Genomic DNA, 17,175 nt, shown 5'->3' on the forward strand with positions numbered 1-17,175 from the left:
GACCCGACTACGCTTGTTGCCATGGATCCCACTTGAACCTTTAACCACTGCCTTCTGAGCCACTTAATCACATCACCTCCTCACCACCCTGCAGGAGACCTTTGGGTGTTTTCTTGATTGATGCAAAGATCCACATGGTTGTCACATTTTATTATTTCATTTTGTTGTATAGGATCAGTAGTATTATTACTACTGTTTCTATTATTGTATTAACTTTTTTTTTTAATTCTTGGCACTGGTGCATGCTAAAGAAGATTAAGAAATAATGCAGCACATTAGCGATGATTGGATAATTTAGCGAGGTTAATCTAAATAAATAATACGTTTAAAGGAGACATATAATGCTCATTTTCAGGTTTATAACTTTATCTTGGGTTACTACTAGAATAGTTAATAATGTATTCTCCCTCTGTCTGAAACGCTCTGTTTTAGCTCCTGTCTCTTTAAGGCTCCCCTCCTTGTATTTATAACACACAAAGGTTAAGAGTCAATTGTGTGGCTAAAGATTACCTCGAAGTTTTGAAACCATTCCCGTTCTCATTAAATATTGTTTTCATCATGAAACCGCAGCAGAAGTAGAAATGAGACTTGAATAAAAGTGCTGAGTGAGTATCAGTATCCATTTTATTTTTATTACACCAAATTCATTTGTGCAAATAGAGCGACTGTACAGAATAACAGGACATCTAAATTAGGATGTATCCTTACTTTAGATAAGTCTCTTTTTTATCCATTGGGTGGCAACTGATACTCCAATAATAATTATGTCATAATAAATATACATTTATCTAAAAATACAGTTTAACAATTATAGAGTGATATTCAAGTACAAAAATACAGCTAAGAGTCTAATTATATTACATAGATTACACCATCTTCTGATACCCGTGCTTGCTGTTATGTCTGTGCTACATGTATTAACTTCCTCAGTCGAAGCTGCTCTTTTCTGGTTCAGATGTCGACCACACAGCCCGGTGCGTTGGCTCGTATCGCATCAGATATGACCTTTGCTCCAGATTCTCCAACGCCATTTCCCTGCAAACTGCAGAAACAGATGTCATTTTGAATACGAGCAGAGAGCTTATTCATCAGACAGACAGTATTTCAAGCCATCTTTGAAATACTGCCTTCTGTGATAAAATGCACTCATCATCACACACAGTAAAGAGAGAGGGGTGTTGAAAAAGAAAAAACTCACTTGATGTATGTCAACTGGTGGTTTCCCTTCAGGGCAGTTGCAATGAATATGGCTCCGTCCATACCCAGAGAGTTCTCCTGCAGACTGATGATGCACATTGAGACAAATTATATTTTTCTTTGATTAAATGGCCTGTTATTTACAGTAAGTATAAAGCTTTTCTTTTCAAATGTAAAATGTTGGATTTTTCTGACATTTGTACAGAAACAAACAAGAAGTCCAGTACATGAATCCCTCAGAGCTGTTACAGGTCAATAGATATATAGATCTAATCTTAATCAAGAGAAAATACGTATGAATTGGGAAACTTCAATCTGAAATAACAAAAAATGCAACCAAATAAAACATTTAATTCAATGTCAATTTCCTGTAGAAATTCAATGTTTTAATTCAGATTTAAATTCTGAAATATTCTGTTTGTTTAAATGTTTTTTCTATGGTGAAGAACTAGAGTAGAACAGTAATTAAGGAGTACTTCCTGTTCTTATGCTTTCTAATCTGGACAAAAACTGAAATTTTGGTTCACATGGATGATGATCAGCTCCAGTCAGAAACTTACTTCAACGACTTCAGGCTTCTGTTGCTTTTCAACGAATTAGCCAGAGCCTTGGCTCCCTCCATCCCGACAGTGTTCCCACGTAGACTGAAACAGCAGAAAAAGTATTGACATTAACAAGTGTGTTTTAACACCGGCAGCATCACGAAATACAAGGTTGTGTTAGATTACTAGCTTATAGACAAGGATAAAAGCCACTGGAGACAACTGAATACAAAGACGGAATTGTTATTGAATTATTGATTATCGTTCCTCTGCCTTATGCATCTTCTTTTTGTGTTGTTTCTAATGATGAATTTCTTCTGTGCCATGAACTGGGAAGCCGACTGCTTCATAATGAGATGCATTGAGCTCGTTGCATAAAGGAAAAAAAGGAGAGGTTATTAAAGAGTCTTGCCCCTCCTCTCGCTGAGGCTCTATTCTAACAGGCTTCACTTCACAATGCGTTTTCCTACAGAGGCTTTCTTTTGCTGTCGTTTTAAAAAAACATGATACAAAGTTTTTAAGCCTGTTCTTCTATGTTGTTTCGTTGACTGAAATACATTTTAATTACAGTGAACTGAACTTCAAAACTGAAATAAACCCTCTATGTGAAAATACCTTGTTGGGCTGAGGCTGACTCTACGTTAAATAACCTGACAAGAATGTCTAGTTTGGTTAATCCAATAAATCAAATATCTGATAAGTCAATGAATGGTGTCAACTGTTTCAGAAAATGTTCCAAATTTCTTAAAATTTGCCCACAGTGGTCTCTGACAAAATTATATCTGTCTTGTCTGTAAGGCTGTGGAGCACAGACAAGTTAAATTGGGTGCTGGCGTTGTCAGGCTTAAATGGACCAACACATTTCAAGTCCAAAACCATTCAAAAGCTGTCAAACTTATACAGCGCACAAATGAGAGTGGAAATGTTTTTCAGATGGATGAAGTAATCGAAGGAAATAAGCCTCAAGACGAGTAACGGTGTTTCTCATTAACCCAGCAGTCCTGCTTTTCACATTCGAGCCAAATGTTTCTCTCTTATACTCTGGACACAATCATCTGTAACTGGAAAAGCAGAAACTAGCAGTACCACTGAGGAGCAAGATGGTTAAAAAAGCTTGATTATTATACAGTATGCCGCTGAATGTCTAATAACAAAGCAAAGACAAACAGATAGAGAGTTAGAGATTTTACTCACTCTAAGGTTTGCAGGGTTTGGTTTGTCATAAGAGCCTTTGCCATCGCAATAGCGCCACTTGTTCCCACTGACGCGCCCTGCAGACTAAAGACACAGCGCACAACACAGTCAAGATATAGGTCAATAATTGAATACCACAAATTGACACATATATAAAATGAGTTTGGTCATCACAACTTTTATGTGAATGTATATTTATACAGTATCAAAATCAAAAACATATTTTCCCTCTCACCTGTAGTGCTATTTATCCTTCTAGTCTATAGCAGAACTCAAAAAATACATTTGAAAGACTAAACTGCAATGTCTCCGTGAGCAGTTTCTTGTAGGAGCTGTCTTCACAGAAGAAAGCATGCATCTACTCATGGATGAGATGCTAGCTAACGTTACAGCTCAGCCGACAAGGAGGTCATTAATGTTCACATCCCACACTGTAATTTGTACGAGCCTCAAGTGCATAAGTAGATGGACGCTTCCTTCTGTGTGGCGATACAGTTGGTGGGTGTAGTTTGGTTGAAAGAAAATACTTCCTACATGAAACTCACAACAAGGTCTGTGGACATTCCTGTTGAGTTTTTCAAATGTATTTTTTGTGCCTCAAAAGGCCGAGTGCCATTTAGTTCCATTACATTCAAGAGAAGACATCTCTATGGCCGATACCTCCAAAACTAGGCAACTTAAATCAAAACAGTCTAGATGGATAAAATGCACCATAGGTAAGAGGACAAATATGTATTTTTGATTTTGAGTAAACTGGCCCTTTGAAGACTGAAATAAATAATGATCAACAATTGTAATACCAACCATAAAGTAAGTAGAGAGGCGTTGGTTTTCAGGGCTTCAGCAAGAAAAATGACGCCTTCATTCCCGATAGCATTCTCCTGCAGACTGCAGCAAAAGACGGAGATACAAACAGACTTACACACAGACACACTGACAATCAGAAATAACAATACAACCCTGCAGCTGAAATTTCCCATAACAGGTTAGTATCTGATAAGACCACGATCAGTCAATGAAACCCTGTAGCTGGTCATTTGTTCTCAGTAATGTCGGCCCAGACTTCCTTGACAGAATACAGCTTTGAAATTTGAGGAGATCAATGTAATAACAGAGAAAAGAGTGTGTGGACAAAGAGGTGAGTGAAGTGAGGCTGGCATCGGCAGCCGTCTGAACTATTGGCCTTACTCCAAGAGCTGCATTGTGGAATTGGAGAAGAGTGCATGGGCCAGAGCTTTAGTGGCAGAGGACTTGATGAAATTCCACTGGAGACTGTGGAAAGAGGAAGAGAGAAATATCAGGTCAATCTTGAGGCAAAAACTACATGTGTAGTTTTTTAATGTCACAAGCATGAAAAATAAAAACAAGGAAAGCTGAGCGCTAAAGTATTGTGTTCTGTGATTTTGTGGCTGTGATTGACTTGCATTTATTTATGTTTTGGCCACTGGAACACACTGTAAACAAAACATTGACATATTATGACCTCATAAATTTGATGTAGTGAACGTGTTAGCAAAGAGTAGCTTATTTAGATATCAACCAGGTTCAGCAAATAGCATTTATTTCCAACACTAACACTATCATTAGCTCGTATTCTTGGTTCTTTAACATCTAAATGCTCTATTACGTCCACCAGCTAATTGCTACCTCTGCCTAGTTGTTGTTTGGTCCAAGGTGTGAACAGAACGCGTGCATCGACTCATGAATGACAGACTAGCTAACAAAGCTATCTAAGCTAGTTAACGTTACAGCTCGACCGAGGAGACGCAGAGATGCATCGCCAGCAAAACCATTGTTTCTTAAAATGTTACTCTAACCATTAAATCGATCATCAAAAAAGTTGGTGATCAATTTAATTGTTGAAAACTAATTGATTAATCGTTTAATTGTTGCAGCTCTATAAACAAGGTAAAGTCTCTAAAATGCCCAGTAGAGCTGAGGGGAACTGCAGAGCTGAGTCCCCTTTCACATTACATTTATGATCGTGCAAAATCGTGCAAAAATTATAGTCAGACCAGCTTTAACAGATGGCAAGGGGACATTCTCATCAATCTTAACAGTTCCTCTGCATTGCAATAAATACTTTTTATATTCTGATATTGTGATCTGAGTTAAACATCTCATAATAACGTGCGATTGCTCGACTTTTTTTGCGTTGAAAGGAGCTAGTGGAGTGGGGCCTATAATTTTTCCATTATCGTGGTACTCAGGAACATTTTCAAAGCAGCAGGTGATGCCTGATCTACGAGCAGGTATGTGTGTGTATCATTTTGTGTGCTGACATTTCCTCACTTACTGCAACGACGTGAGGCCTTGATTGAACTTAATTGCCCCAGCTATCGCTTGAACTCCTTCATCATGTAGCAGGTTGGCTGTGAGACTGAGACACAGACAAACACATACAAAGACACACACATATACACAGCAAATATATTACAAAAGATCCAACACAGTAAATAAGAGCCAGAGTGACCAAGACTTCATTATCTACATTATGTGTCATTCTACTACTGCTTTCGCAATATGTCTGCTTTCCGGCTGATAAAACATGTGGCTTTGAAGTTAGAAATTTACACTAACTTTATTGGGTGAAGGTGACTCACTTGAGCAGCTTTATGCTGGCGCTGCTTGGTTCAGTGTGAAAAAAATAAGGCAGTGTAGAGGTGAGCTTATGTTGCGGCGCTATTGTAGAATCTGGGGCTATTAGATGCATGGACGTTTTCCATCATACAATAGCCAAAGTTTGAAATACCAAAAATAACTATTTCTGAACAGCCGGATATTTCTGCACCTCTATGGGGCATTACAGTACACATTGCCATTAATGACATGACTCACTCGAGGTTTTGTAGAGAGTTGTTCTCATGCAGCGCGTGGGCCATGTTCTTTGCTCCCTCCACACCGATTGAGTTCTCCCTTAAGCTGAGCAGACAGCAAAAAACATAAAAGGAAGAAAAGAGGAAAGAATGATGATTGATTGTTTAGTATTAATTTACAGTTCAATAGTTTGACTTTTTGGGAAATACAGCTATTGACCTTTTTTGGGATAGATGATGAAAAGTTAGGTTGATTCAGGTCAACCAACACGAGACAGTACTCTTTATAACTCATCACCACCACACCAATACATAGTATAACACCACTAAGTTTAATTTTATATACTTAGTTCCAGGATCAAGTCCCAAATGACACTAATCTTTGGTTGTTAGAGGAAAGCGACCTGGTAAAACTTACTTCAAGGAGACAAGACCCCGGTTCAGCCTGAGTGCTTTGGTTAAGGCTATCATCCCCCTGTTGCTGATTGAGTTGCTCTGAAGTCTATCAAAAGAAAGGTTCAACACATGGCAAAAATTACTTGCAAGTCAAACTGTATCGTTGCTGCACAGTCTGTGAAGGTAATGACCCACAACATCAGCGGCAGAGTTTTATATTGAACATGATGGACGATAAGAAGGCTACAGAAGGTACTGACTGAAGCGAGAGCAGAGTGTGGTTGACTGTCAAAGCCTCTGCCAGAGCGACGGTTCCTTTGTCCCCAAGCTGGTTGCTACAAAGACTGCAGACAAGAACAACAACACAATGGACGCATTAAGAAAAGGTAAAATAATTAATCTTGACAATCAGTACGTGACTCAATTAAAGGCTCTATGGTAAACAACGGTTTCTTAACATTCTGTTGATAATGTTTATTTATTGCATGTTGTGCTAAAATTCATATCTTACTAATTGCCCCATTTAATGTTTGAATAATTGTACCAGCTCAATAGTATGTAGAAAAGTGCAGTATGGTATAATCAAGATCAGTCTAGTGAATGAATATACTGTATTAATTTAAGATTACATCAGCTTTGTGAGAGTCCGGTTTGTCTTCAGTGCATCTGCAATCCTTTTGGCTCCTCCTGCTCCAATCGTATTCTTCTGTATACTGAATCATTACATGCATGAGAGAATAACTGGTTACTCTACATCATCAGCATGAACAAACACATATACTAAGCAAAGGACATTGAACAAACATAAATAAAAAGCAGAAAAAACTCACTTCAGAGACACCAGTTTGCGGTTGCACTGCAGTACCTCTGCAAGGGCCTGAGCACCTTCCTCCTCAATGGCGTTGTTCTGGAAGCTGATGAGTGGTTAGGGAAAATGAGCAATTACACCAACTAAGGGTCGCACTGGCATATTTCAGGATAATTGTGTGGTTAAACTAAAATCTATGGCAATATCACCCACTTAATTGATATGAGGACTTGGTTCATTTTCAGAGCCTCTGCCAGGAACTTCGCACCTTTAGAGCCGATGTTGTTGTTCCGGAGACTAAATTATAAAATGGTGGTTAGGTTACATACAGCAATGTACAGCAATGTCTACAACAAGAGAAAACCTGTGTAGCAATATACAGAATATGCTTGTGAAATTAGATGAGCACAAATTAAATAAAACTTCACAGACTAGAAAGTATTCATGTTATAGAAATCAGCGTGAAAATTTTCCCTGATTTATGTTTAAGAATTGTTTACCAAAACATTTCTAACATATCTGATATAGAATTGGCAATATTATTCACAGGTATTGTGAATATTGTGGATAATCATCGAATTATATATGTTTTAATGTGCTGCATTACAAAAAACTGCTGTTACTTCTCATTCCAGATAAAAACATTTGAAAATAATGACCTTCTTGACCGTCGTTTTACCTTGGTCTTTTGTTTTGTGGAACATTGCAGAATTTTTTTAGACAAAGCACCAACTTAAGTTTAGTGCTGTAGAAGCACACAACTTTCCTGTTATGAACTCAAAGAGTTACGGCCATTGCACGATCTGATATACACTTGACCCATTCAGCTAAGACTTTTGTAAATTTAAATGATAACCCTGGAGTAAAATGAATCATGATGTTTTGGTACAACACCAACACAGTGATATCACATTGATCTATGGCCTGTGCAATCAGTCAATGGCAACAAACAGATCTCACTTGAGAGAGGTTAGCGTCCGGTTCACCAAGAGGGCTCGACTCAGGGCTTTGGCACCTTTGTTGCTGATGGAATTCTCTGCCAAACTGAGGAGGTTAATAAAAGATAATACAATCATATGGTGCAAAGTAGTAATGGTAATTACATTCATCATCATCACTGCACCAATCCTACAAAGGATTGGACTCACAATCAAGAGTCTCTTACACCCTTGTAATAATCAAGACCGACACTAACTCGTAATTATGTAAGTTTCACCATTTATGTGAGCAATCAGGCATGTCACTTGATACTGTGGTTCAAAGATATTGGACTGCGAAATGTTCTTCATATGATGAATTGCCCGAGGAGTTGAAATTAAGTGTATTCTGACCTTATCTTCTGGATATGGCAGTCTTTGGCACTCAGCAGGCTTCCCAGCAATTCCATGACATCGTCTTTGAAGTGATTATTCTCTAACCTGTGGAGTACATCAATTTAAAGTTTCACTCTTCAATCTGTCTTTTGAGTTTCAGTGTATTGGGAGAAAGTGCTTTGGGTAGCTGACCTGAGATGGCTGCAGTACAACAGCTGTGGGAGCAAACATTTCACTGTCGTGTAGTTCAGAGAGCCTGTTAGGTTGGTCTGTTCACTGCATTCTGGAGACACATGCAGCAAGTAGCCCAGCACGACACAGTGAGCCCGTGTCAGCTTCCCTGCTAGGCTACCAAGCTGTAAATCTTCCTCTACACTCCGCAACAGCTCTGTGTGTTGAACCTCCTGTAAACAATAAGCCAGGTTGACTGCACGCAGGGACACAACAGCACCCCCACTGACCAGGAGACCTTGTAAGAACCCTGCTGCCCATGCCTTCAGATTGCCATCTTCTTTGCCGAGGGCCAGGATTCCAGCAAGAGGTTTCAGTGCCACTGAGGACAGCAGGCCTGCCAGGAAGCGCACAAACACATCCAAGTGACCATCTTCAGCTTGTTGCGAGTGCTGGAAGGCACTTTTAAAGTGATTCTGGAAACCAATCTTGGGCCAAGACATTGTGCTCTCTGAGAATAAGTCGAAGATGGCCCGCTTGGATGAAACATGGTAGAAAGTAGCTGCAAGAAACTCCTGGAGAGTCAAATGAGTGAACCGGTATGTTGTGGAAATTGGTGACTCCTCCCGAACAAGAACTCCAGCACCAAGACTGCACTGAGTTAACAGGAGATCTATCCCATAGGCCTTTAGGTCCTGCTCACTGAAGGTGTACTTGTGTTTGAGGAGCCCATAAAACGCCAGTCGTCCAAGATTCCCCAGCAGTTTACGATTGGTCCCATGGAGCTGCTCCATTTTTACAGGCTCCCTGCCTCTTGGTTCACCTACTTCTGCCTTCATGGAACAAAAGTGAGCATACAGCTCAGTGCAAGTCCTTGGAAGGCTCTCTTGTGTTCCACTCTGCATGATGTACATCAGGGTATCAGCTACTATCCAGCAAATGCACGGTATGTAGCACATCACCATTAGGATATTGTTGGACTCCAAGTGTGCCCATATTTTACTGGCAAAATCTCTCTCCGAGAAGTGGTGGTTTAGGAAGAGCTGGATGTCCTTCGGGCTGAATCCTGGGATCTCAGTCACTCTGTCAACCAATCCTCCAGGGATGAGTGAGGCCACTCCTGGCCTGGCAGTCACCCACACTGCTACATCAGGGAGCAGATTCCCCCGGATGATGTTAGTAACCAGGTCATCAATTGACACTTCTTTCTTCAGGTCATTGCATGGAGCTGCATCGGAGAAGTTTAAAGTGCAGCGGAATTCATCCAAACCGTCAAGTATGAGCAGTGTGCGACAGGAGCCGTTCAGGACCAGACTGGGGTCTGTTAAATGAGGAAAAGCCATCTTCACCAGCCTCTCTGCAGAGAGTTTCTCCAGCGAGTTCAGCTCAGAAAAAGTGAAAGGCAAGACGAAGCTCACATCTGCACAGATTGCCCCCTGGCTCCACTGTCTGATGAAGTGTCGGACCCAGGTTGTCTTGCCGATACCAGCCACCCCGACTGTGAGGGAGACCCTGGGAGGTAAACTGACCCGGGTCAGGGGCTCCAAGAGTTTGGGCAGCCCCAGCTGTCTGAGATGATTTCTTTTCCTTCCTCGAGTCACCCCCACTTGCATTAAGTCGTGTTCCTTTTGCTGGAGGTCGGAAAGTCCATCGACCATAAGTAAGGTTCTGGAGGAGATGTTCAGTTTCGGGCAGCTGACTGAATCTCTGTCTCTGTACTGCTCATATCGACGCAACACCACTTCTTTGTGCTCCTTCACCATGGATTCTGCAGAAAAGAGCATGCTATTTTCAGTAATACGGAAATGATCAAGTTTGTTATTTTTTGATTAGAACTTCAAGGAGGAAATTGATTGCATTTATACGTGCGCTTTTATCTCAAGAGTGGTGCCAAGTGCCCTCCAGTGTGTTTTGTTTACATGCACACATTCAAACACTGTGTATGACACTGTGCAGCTCAAGAGGAGCAGTTTGGTGCTCAATGTCTTGGTCAATGACATAGTTGACATGCTGTTCAGAGGATTTAGGAATCAACTAGCATCCTGGCTATTACTGCATGACCTGCTCTACCACCAAAGCTACCAGTTGCTTTAACTATAAGAACTGAAAGCAATTTCTTCTTTACCTTTTTAAAAATCACCAACACAGAGAGCAAATCCAATTTGTAGCCCCTTACCATGGTTTATGATGAGATGGGCCACCTGAGAATCTGAGCTCTCTATGAAGCCCCGGAGGACATCGGACCCTTGAGTGTCCTTGCCAGTGACAATAGTTGTGAGCATGTTAACCTGGTCCTGCAGCCTGCCCGCTTCCTTGATCTTGATCTCCTCAGCTGAGCTCAGCACATCCACCTTTCTCAGGTGGTTTAACAACCCCTCCAGGAAGGAGGTTGTGATGAAGCGCCGTAGCTGGTCTTGATGCTTTTGGATCCAGCCAACCTCTGAAACAAGATAGAAAGAGAAAAGAAAAGAAGAAAGAAGAATGATGAATGAGATTATCAAGCGATAATTAACAAAGGCAATTTCTTGAGCTAGAACATCCATTTTTGATGAACAGAAGGAAAGCATGGTACTGTACAAGGTGGACTGTACAAACTCATCCCTTCATTTTTGTCTTTTTGTCAGACTTCATTGCACAGAGTACTGAAAAAAGCATTCGTCAGTCACTCAAAATTATAAACTCATGCCATTTTAATTAAGGACAGAGGCCAGTCATTCTCATTAAGTCCACCACAGGATAACTGTTTCTGCAATAAAATTTCACGAGAGTTCATGCTGCGTCATTGCTTCACATAACCATGACATGACATTCAAAGAAAATTGTCTGATTTACATACTGCATGTTGATAGATATTGTCTTTGTGTGATAGTTGTTATTTTGTTTTTCTTCTGTTGGGTAAATCAAATTGCACAATACCTCGTGTTCTGAGAAACAGTCTGTTCTCCTTTTTAATTTCCTCCCCTGATATTTACAATGAATTTCATTAGGTCATGTTAATCCCCTTCATTTGATGGCTTGTTCTGTAAAACATTTCAATTGATCATCCATCTTATAAACACACATACAAATATCCTCACCCTATTCCAAACCCTCTCTCTTGCTTCTAACTGTGATAGCAGCCTGTCACTATGGATGGCAATTTTGGTCTGTCTGTTACGTGATCGTTCCACCACTTTGGCCCTGACTGAAATATATCAACAACTATTGGATGCAATGTCATTTTGTGTTTGTGATCCCGTCAGGATGATAACTTTGGTGCCCACTGATTATGCACATTAGCATTTCTCCTGCTAGCCCCACCTACCGGTTCCCGCTTGATCCATAGATGCCAGATATTTAAATACTTTTTTTTCAGTTGGAGGAAAGATTTCCAAAAATAAAACCTCCATGGATCCAAAATTCATAATAGAAAATAGTCATAAATGACCTTGTTTGCAGTTCGGGGTGTCCTTTCAACAGTTTTACAGATGTCTCTTTAATGGTGGTGTAGGGGAAATACTTTTAATACTACATGCTAAGCTGAGAAGGTTGAACATTGAAAACATTATAACACTATACATCAGTGTGTCAGCATTATTAGTGTGTGCTTGTTATAGTACTTAGCTCAGTACAGCCTCACAGACATGCTAGCATGGCTATACACTCATAGTCTTGTTAACCTGTTAAAGTGATTTCCCGTTACCATGCGACAGCCTGAACATGATGCAGTACCAAAGCATTCATTTCTAATTCATCCTCAAAAAGGATGTAGGGAGGAGAAAATGATACTGCATTCACAATCCCACAACTCAGGAAACACTGGTGTTGTACTCACTCAAAGATACTAGCCACCTTAATATGCCTGATTTTTTTTTCATCAAGATCCATACATTATTTAATGAGAAATTAACAAATATATTTTGCAATGTTGAAGAAAGTGAGAAAAAATTCCTGGATCCGTCCCTTTATGCAGATCTGAAAAGTTAATGGAGTCTATTCTTGGCCTGGACCCATCATCCATCCAAGTTTCGTGGAAAACCATTCAGTAGTTTTTGTGTAAACCTGATGACAAACCAACCAACCAACAAACAAACAAACGTGTGGAAACATAACCTCCTCGATAATGAAGTAAATACAGAACAAAATCATAACATACTGCACAACAGGTAATTAATATATAAACCCACACAAGGACAGCTCAGGATTTTTGCTACGGTCTCTTCTCCAAACTCCAAAAGCCAATTGAATCACTGTTAGAAACCTAAATTTAACACACAGGTACAGATCATCAATTCCAGCCTGCTTTAAGCTTTCTGCAGCAATTACTATGGTCAGCAATCATCATCAGTGCTTGTCAAACATATGGTGACAACATTACCCAAAAAAAGAAAGTACCCACATCTCTCCTCAGCCTTAATTAACCTCACTTGAGGGTGTAATTACAGTCATTAACATATCAGAACATGCTGCTATCATGAAGTCCTCAATAATCCATGCTGAAACACCCTGCTGGCATTTTAACATAAAAATAGTAAACTGTTTTTAGAAAAAAATTAGGACATAATAGAAAACTTTTCATATTTATCTACATGCTGCATTTATAATCAACTGAAATCAAACAAATTCAGATTCTTGCATTTTAAGCTATACAAACCTGAAAAATGAGTATCAGCCAGGAACGTTTGTCTTTTTGTCGCAGGTGACATCAGTAGCCCCAAATTCTCCTCAAGACTCTCTATCCTCTCTGAGTAAACTAAAAAGTACTCCTTGGCATTCAATCTGCCCAATACCCGGATATTAACCGTTTCCAAAATAACTCTACAGTAGCACCTACATTTTCTGGTTCCTAATTCTCGAGAAAGATCAAGGTAATTTCTAAAACCTTCCTGAACATTATCAGGGTCTCCCCCCAGCAAACTGGTGAGCGGACGTGGTGAGCAGACGTGGTGAGCGATGTCCTTTGTGATTAACAGTAACTTGGCAACAGTAACAAACAATAGCTTCACTCAGTAAATGTAGCTGATGGTATAATCTTCGTGTAATAGCTGCTTCTGCCATTTTTACCCTAAAAATTAAATGTAGGTGTTTACTGGGCATTACGATAGATAAGGATGGTGGGAGTGGACCATTGCAGGAAACTTGAGTGTGATCTTTTTTTTGTCTTTCTTTTTTTTAAAATCATGCCCCTAATTTGGTTCCCTGAAAACTCCCACATCAACAGGAAAAAACACACACAAAATCTAGATAACAGTTAACAGTTAAAAATATATTCCAGCCAGTTTGATCTTGGTTGATGTCAGTCTCATTTTTGATTTAATAATTTTACAGTCTATACAACCCTGCTGTTTGTGTCTTTTGCCATTTGACAAAGCAAACCATTCCTCACAGACAGTTGTCACTCATTGCTTGACTTACTGTCACCAAACAGAACCACAAAATTATCCTCCTCCGCCTTTTACTCGAAACAAAAGTCATTGTCTTCAACTAGAAAGAAAAAAAAGACTAACTTGAAATCACTGGTCTCTCCATATAAACTTGTTAAATCCTTTGATTGTAATGACTTTTTCTTATAATATTTGAAAGACTTTGAGAAAACTTCAACCATGAAGGATATGTCGTCCTTTAATCTCATTTCATCAATCACAGATCCTGTTGCCTTACTGATAAGCCTTCAATCTCACCTCTGTGGTTGATAAGAACAGCAGAATGTGAATTTGTGGTTGACGATGTCATAAATAAATAAATGAAGTTGCTGAAGATTAATCAGAATGAAAGATTGATCTACAGTATAATTAAACTGGAGATCATGTTTTGGCTCCGTTATGAATGAAAGTAGGCTCCAGTGCATGTCTCTTACGTTTAATGATGTATTATGTTGTATCCATAATTATTATTTATATATTTCCATGAAAAATTGATTGTCCTCATCTTACGATCAGAAGCACACTTCACTGTCTTCTTCATTATGATCCAACCATCCACCCTCCAGAGTATCACTAACTAAGTGATAAATGTCAAAAAACTGTAATTTGGACTGGTTGCTTTTATGGTTGTTTTCTGATGTAATTGTTTTTTTTAAAAAACTGGTTTCTGTGTATGGGCCTACATGTTTGCTCAAAATTAATTAAAAGAAAGAGGTAGAAAGGTAGAATAGATTTGTGAAACACAGAAAAGCCACTTCTGCCATGAATCAGTTCAAAGGTGAATCTGTTAAAAGAAGCTCTTACCTTCTGTTTCTGCTTGTGAAGAGACGGAGCAGGACGTAGACTGAAGATCCACATAGCAGTCGTCCTGCCACGTAATGCGTTTGCTTCGGTCCAGGATAGAATCGTAATGTGCCTTCCTCTCCATGAGACAGTCTGATAATCTCTGCCGTCAGAAGTTCCCGTTTGTGTCTATACTACACAAAACAGCATTATTTACACGAAGTCCAACTGCCCCAGACTACATCTTCAAAAACTCCCTCCACTGTCGATTAACACTAAAGTTTATTATATTCTGTGTTAGGTCGTTTGTTAGTTATTCAGTATTTCTATTTAAAAGCAGAGAAAATAAACTTTCAAAATGAGCTCAAAGCGTACCGAACAATGTGCTCTAAAGTTTTCACTGATAATGTTCAGATCTATTTTGAATATTAATAAAACCAGTTTGATAAACAGATGGAAAGAAAAAGCTTACAACTTGAAAAAGCAATATCAAGGCCAGCAAAATGAATTAACATAAGTTGCCTCAGGCCTTGTTATTTTTCTTAACCAGTTTTCTTTAGGTCCATCACTACATGCAGAGACAGGGCTACCACGACCCCACAAAAATTAAGACTGGTGACTGGGTGTTCATTATTGTTTTTATGAAGTTGTCTGTACCAAAGTTGATATTAGATCACAATGTGTCAAAATTAAAAATCTAATTTTGCACAAATCCTACAGTCTGCCTTGGATGGATTTTGAAGGAGACATGCATTTTATATTACTTCATTATTTAATGAATCATCTTGTCAGTGAGGCCTACACAAATTCATCCAAATGAAAGAACAGTAATTTGGGGCGTTGCACTTGACTGTTGTCAACTAGTGTGTAGTGATCAAATAACATCTGAAGGATTTGATTTGATCCATCTTGCAATTAATATATGATTCATATTCTGTTTAACTTTGAAATACCACTAGTAAAATAAGTAAAAACTCCTGTGGGAGGGTCACCACGCTATACACTTGCTCTGACAGAAAGTTTGTTATGAGTTCCTGAAGCCCACAGTGATGCTGTCTCTGGGACAGGCTGACTACTTCTCTTTAGCTTTTAAAAGACAAACATATATGCTGCTTAATTTATTCTAGGATCTATTGTATCTTGCCTTCCATATTTATTTTTTCTATCTTTTGCAAAACACATTATACTGCATCTATTAGTATGAAATGTGGTATATACATTTATATATCATATCGTTTCACATCACAGCTTAGTAGCAAAACTGCAGTGAAAGTACTGCAAACAGCAATTTAAAATGATGCTTGAGGTTTCACAGAGACAAACGGGAAATGGCGAATGCCTTCCTGTGTGGTTTGTTGCTGATCACGTAACTTCTCTCAAAGGAAGCTGATTCAAAAACCCAGACCTCATACCGTGACAGCTTTGCCAGCTCAAATGTACATATCTTAATGGGCAAAGCCACAAATACTGATGATGTTGTAGAAATGTGTTGGGGATGGTGTCTAACAGCTACGACCGTGTTAAACTGACAAATAGCCCGGTACAGAAACACATTACACATTATTATCCTTATCATCAGTGATAAGCAAAAATAGCAGCAGCATTTTTATGATGCAACAGGCAGACAAGTTGTACATTAAGTTAAGACTTGTTAATCATGCACGTGTCTGTATACGTCAGGAACGTTCAATTTTCATTGTTCTGGAGTAGAAACAGACTCAAGCCATGATGGAAAGTTAAAGTCTATGACTGCAGTCAGTATGAAAAACCTTCCGTAGCTGTGAAGGGTAAACACTGTGGCGAAAATGTGTGAAAAAAAAAACTCTGTTCACTCACCATGGGCTCGTTGGAAGTTTCCTGTAGGTGTTCAAAGGATGTAAAATGCTGCCCACACAGATGTTTTATGTGGCAGCGCCATAAATATCCCAAAAGCGGGTGCAGGATAATTTCAAATGTGAATCAGAGGAATCTCTAAAAAGGAGTGAGATCTGTTTGACGACTACTGAGCTAATGAAACGAGTCACAAACACACAGCATCTTCATACAGCACTGCTGCTGGAGATATCATGCTGCGGCTCCTTCCTGTCTGTCTGATCTGCCTTCCTGTGCTGCGGTTAGAAGGTTGAACAGTGAAAAAGAAAGAAGCGTGTGCTCGCAAAGTGACATCGTCCAAGGCCTGAAAGTTTAACCACGCTTCAGTCTCTGCTATTTGGACTGATCTGAATACAGAGCGAGGGGACAACAGGTCAAGAAACAGCTGTGAAACTTAATTGGACATTCTTGGAAGTATTTTATTTCAAACCTGCTGCTACATGTGCATGATGTTGGAGGGGAAACAGGGATGAACAAACTGGAAGGCAAACACCGGAAAGAGAGCTTTTAATTTACAACCTGGCGATGCAGACGATACAAAGTTTTCTTTCCAATGTTTTTTGTGACATCTTAAGCTGTAGACCACATATATTTGCTGCATGTATGCAGATGTTTAGTGCCCAGTGTTAACATTTGAGTTTCTCTTACAGTTGTGTTATGATTTGAATGCTGCTGCTCCTG

At 39.4% G+C, this 17,175-nt stretch overlaps 1 protein-coding gene across 1 annotated transcript; it reads right to left on the bottom strand.

Annotated features, from left to right (window-relative positions):
* Positions 1–602: 602 nt before the first annotated feature.
* nlrc3 (NLR family, CARD domain containing 3) lies at positions 603–16,592 on the bottom strand. The gene is made up of 19 exons (XM_073489666.1): positions 16,459–16,592; positions 14,644–14,816; positions 10,614–10,877; positions 8,459–10,205; positions 8,285–8,371; positions 7,914–7,997; positions 7,167–7,250; positions 6,976–7,059; positions 6,775–6,858; positions 6,406–6,489; positions 6,168–6,251; positions 5,772–5,855; positions 5,230–5,313; positions 4,122–4,205; positions 3,738–3,821; positions 2,934–3,017; positions 1,758–1,841; positions 1,199–1,282; positions 603–1,042 (listed from the first exon to the last, which is right to left on the bottom strand). Exons 2-19 carry the CDS (start codon positions 14,765–14,767, stop codon positions 952–954), a joined length of 3,405 nt encoding a protein of 1,134 aa, XP_073345767.1. The 5' UTR covers positions 14,768–14,816; positions 16,459–16,592; the 3' UTR covers positions 603–951.
* Between the last annotated feature and the right edge of the window lie 583 nt (positions 16,593–17,175).

This window comes from Pagrus major, chromosome 20 (assembly GCF_040436345.1).
Source record: "Pagrus major chromosome 20, Pma_NU_1.0".
Taxonomy (NCBI): Eukaryota; Metazoa; Chordata; class Actinopteri; order Spariformes; family Sparidae; genus Pagrus; species Pagrus major.

Excerpts from the sequence above, each read along its gene's own strand:
- nlrc3 (XM_073489666.1), bottom strand. The coding sequence starts at position 14,767 with ATGGAGAGGAAGGCACATTACGATTCTATCCTGGACCGAAGCAAACGC. Across the intron at positions 1,283-1,757 it reads AGAAGCCTGAAGTCGTTGAA|TCTGCAGGAGAACTCTCTGG; the intron begins GTAAGTTTCTGA and ends GTGCATCATCAG. Across the intron at positions 1,043-1,198 it reads CACCAGTTGACATACATCAA|TTTGCAGGGAAATGGCGTTG; the intron begins GTGAGTTTTTTC and ends CTGTTTCTGCAG.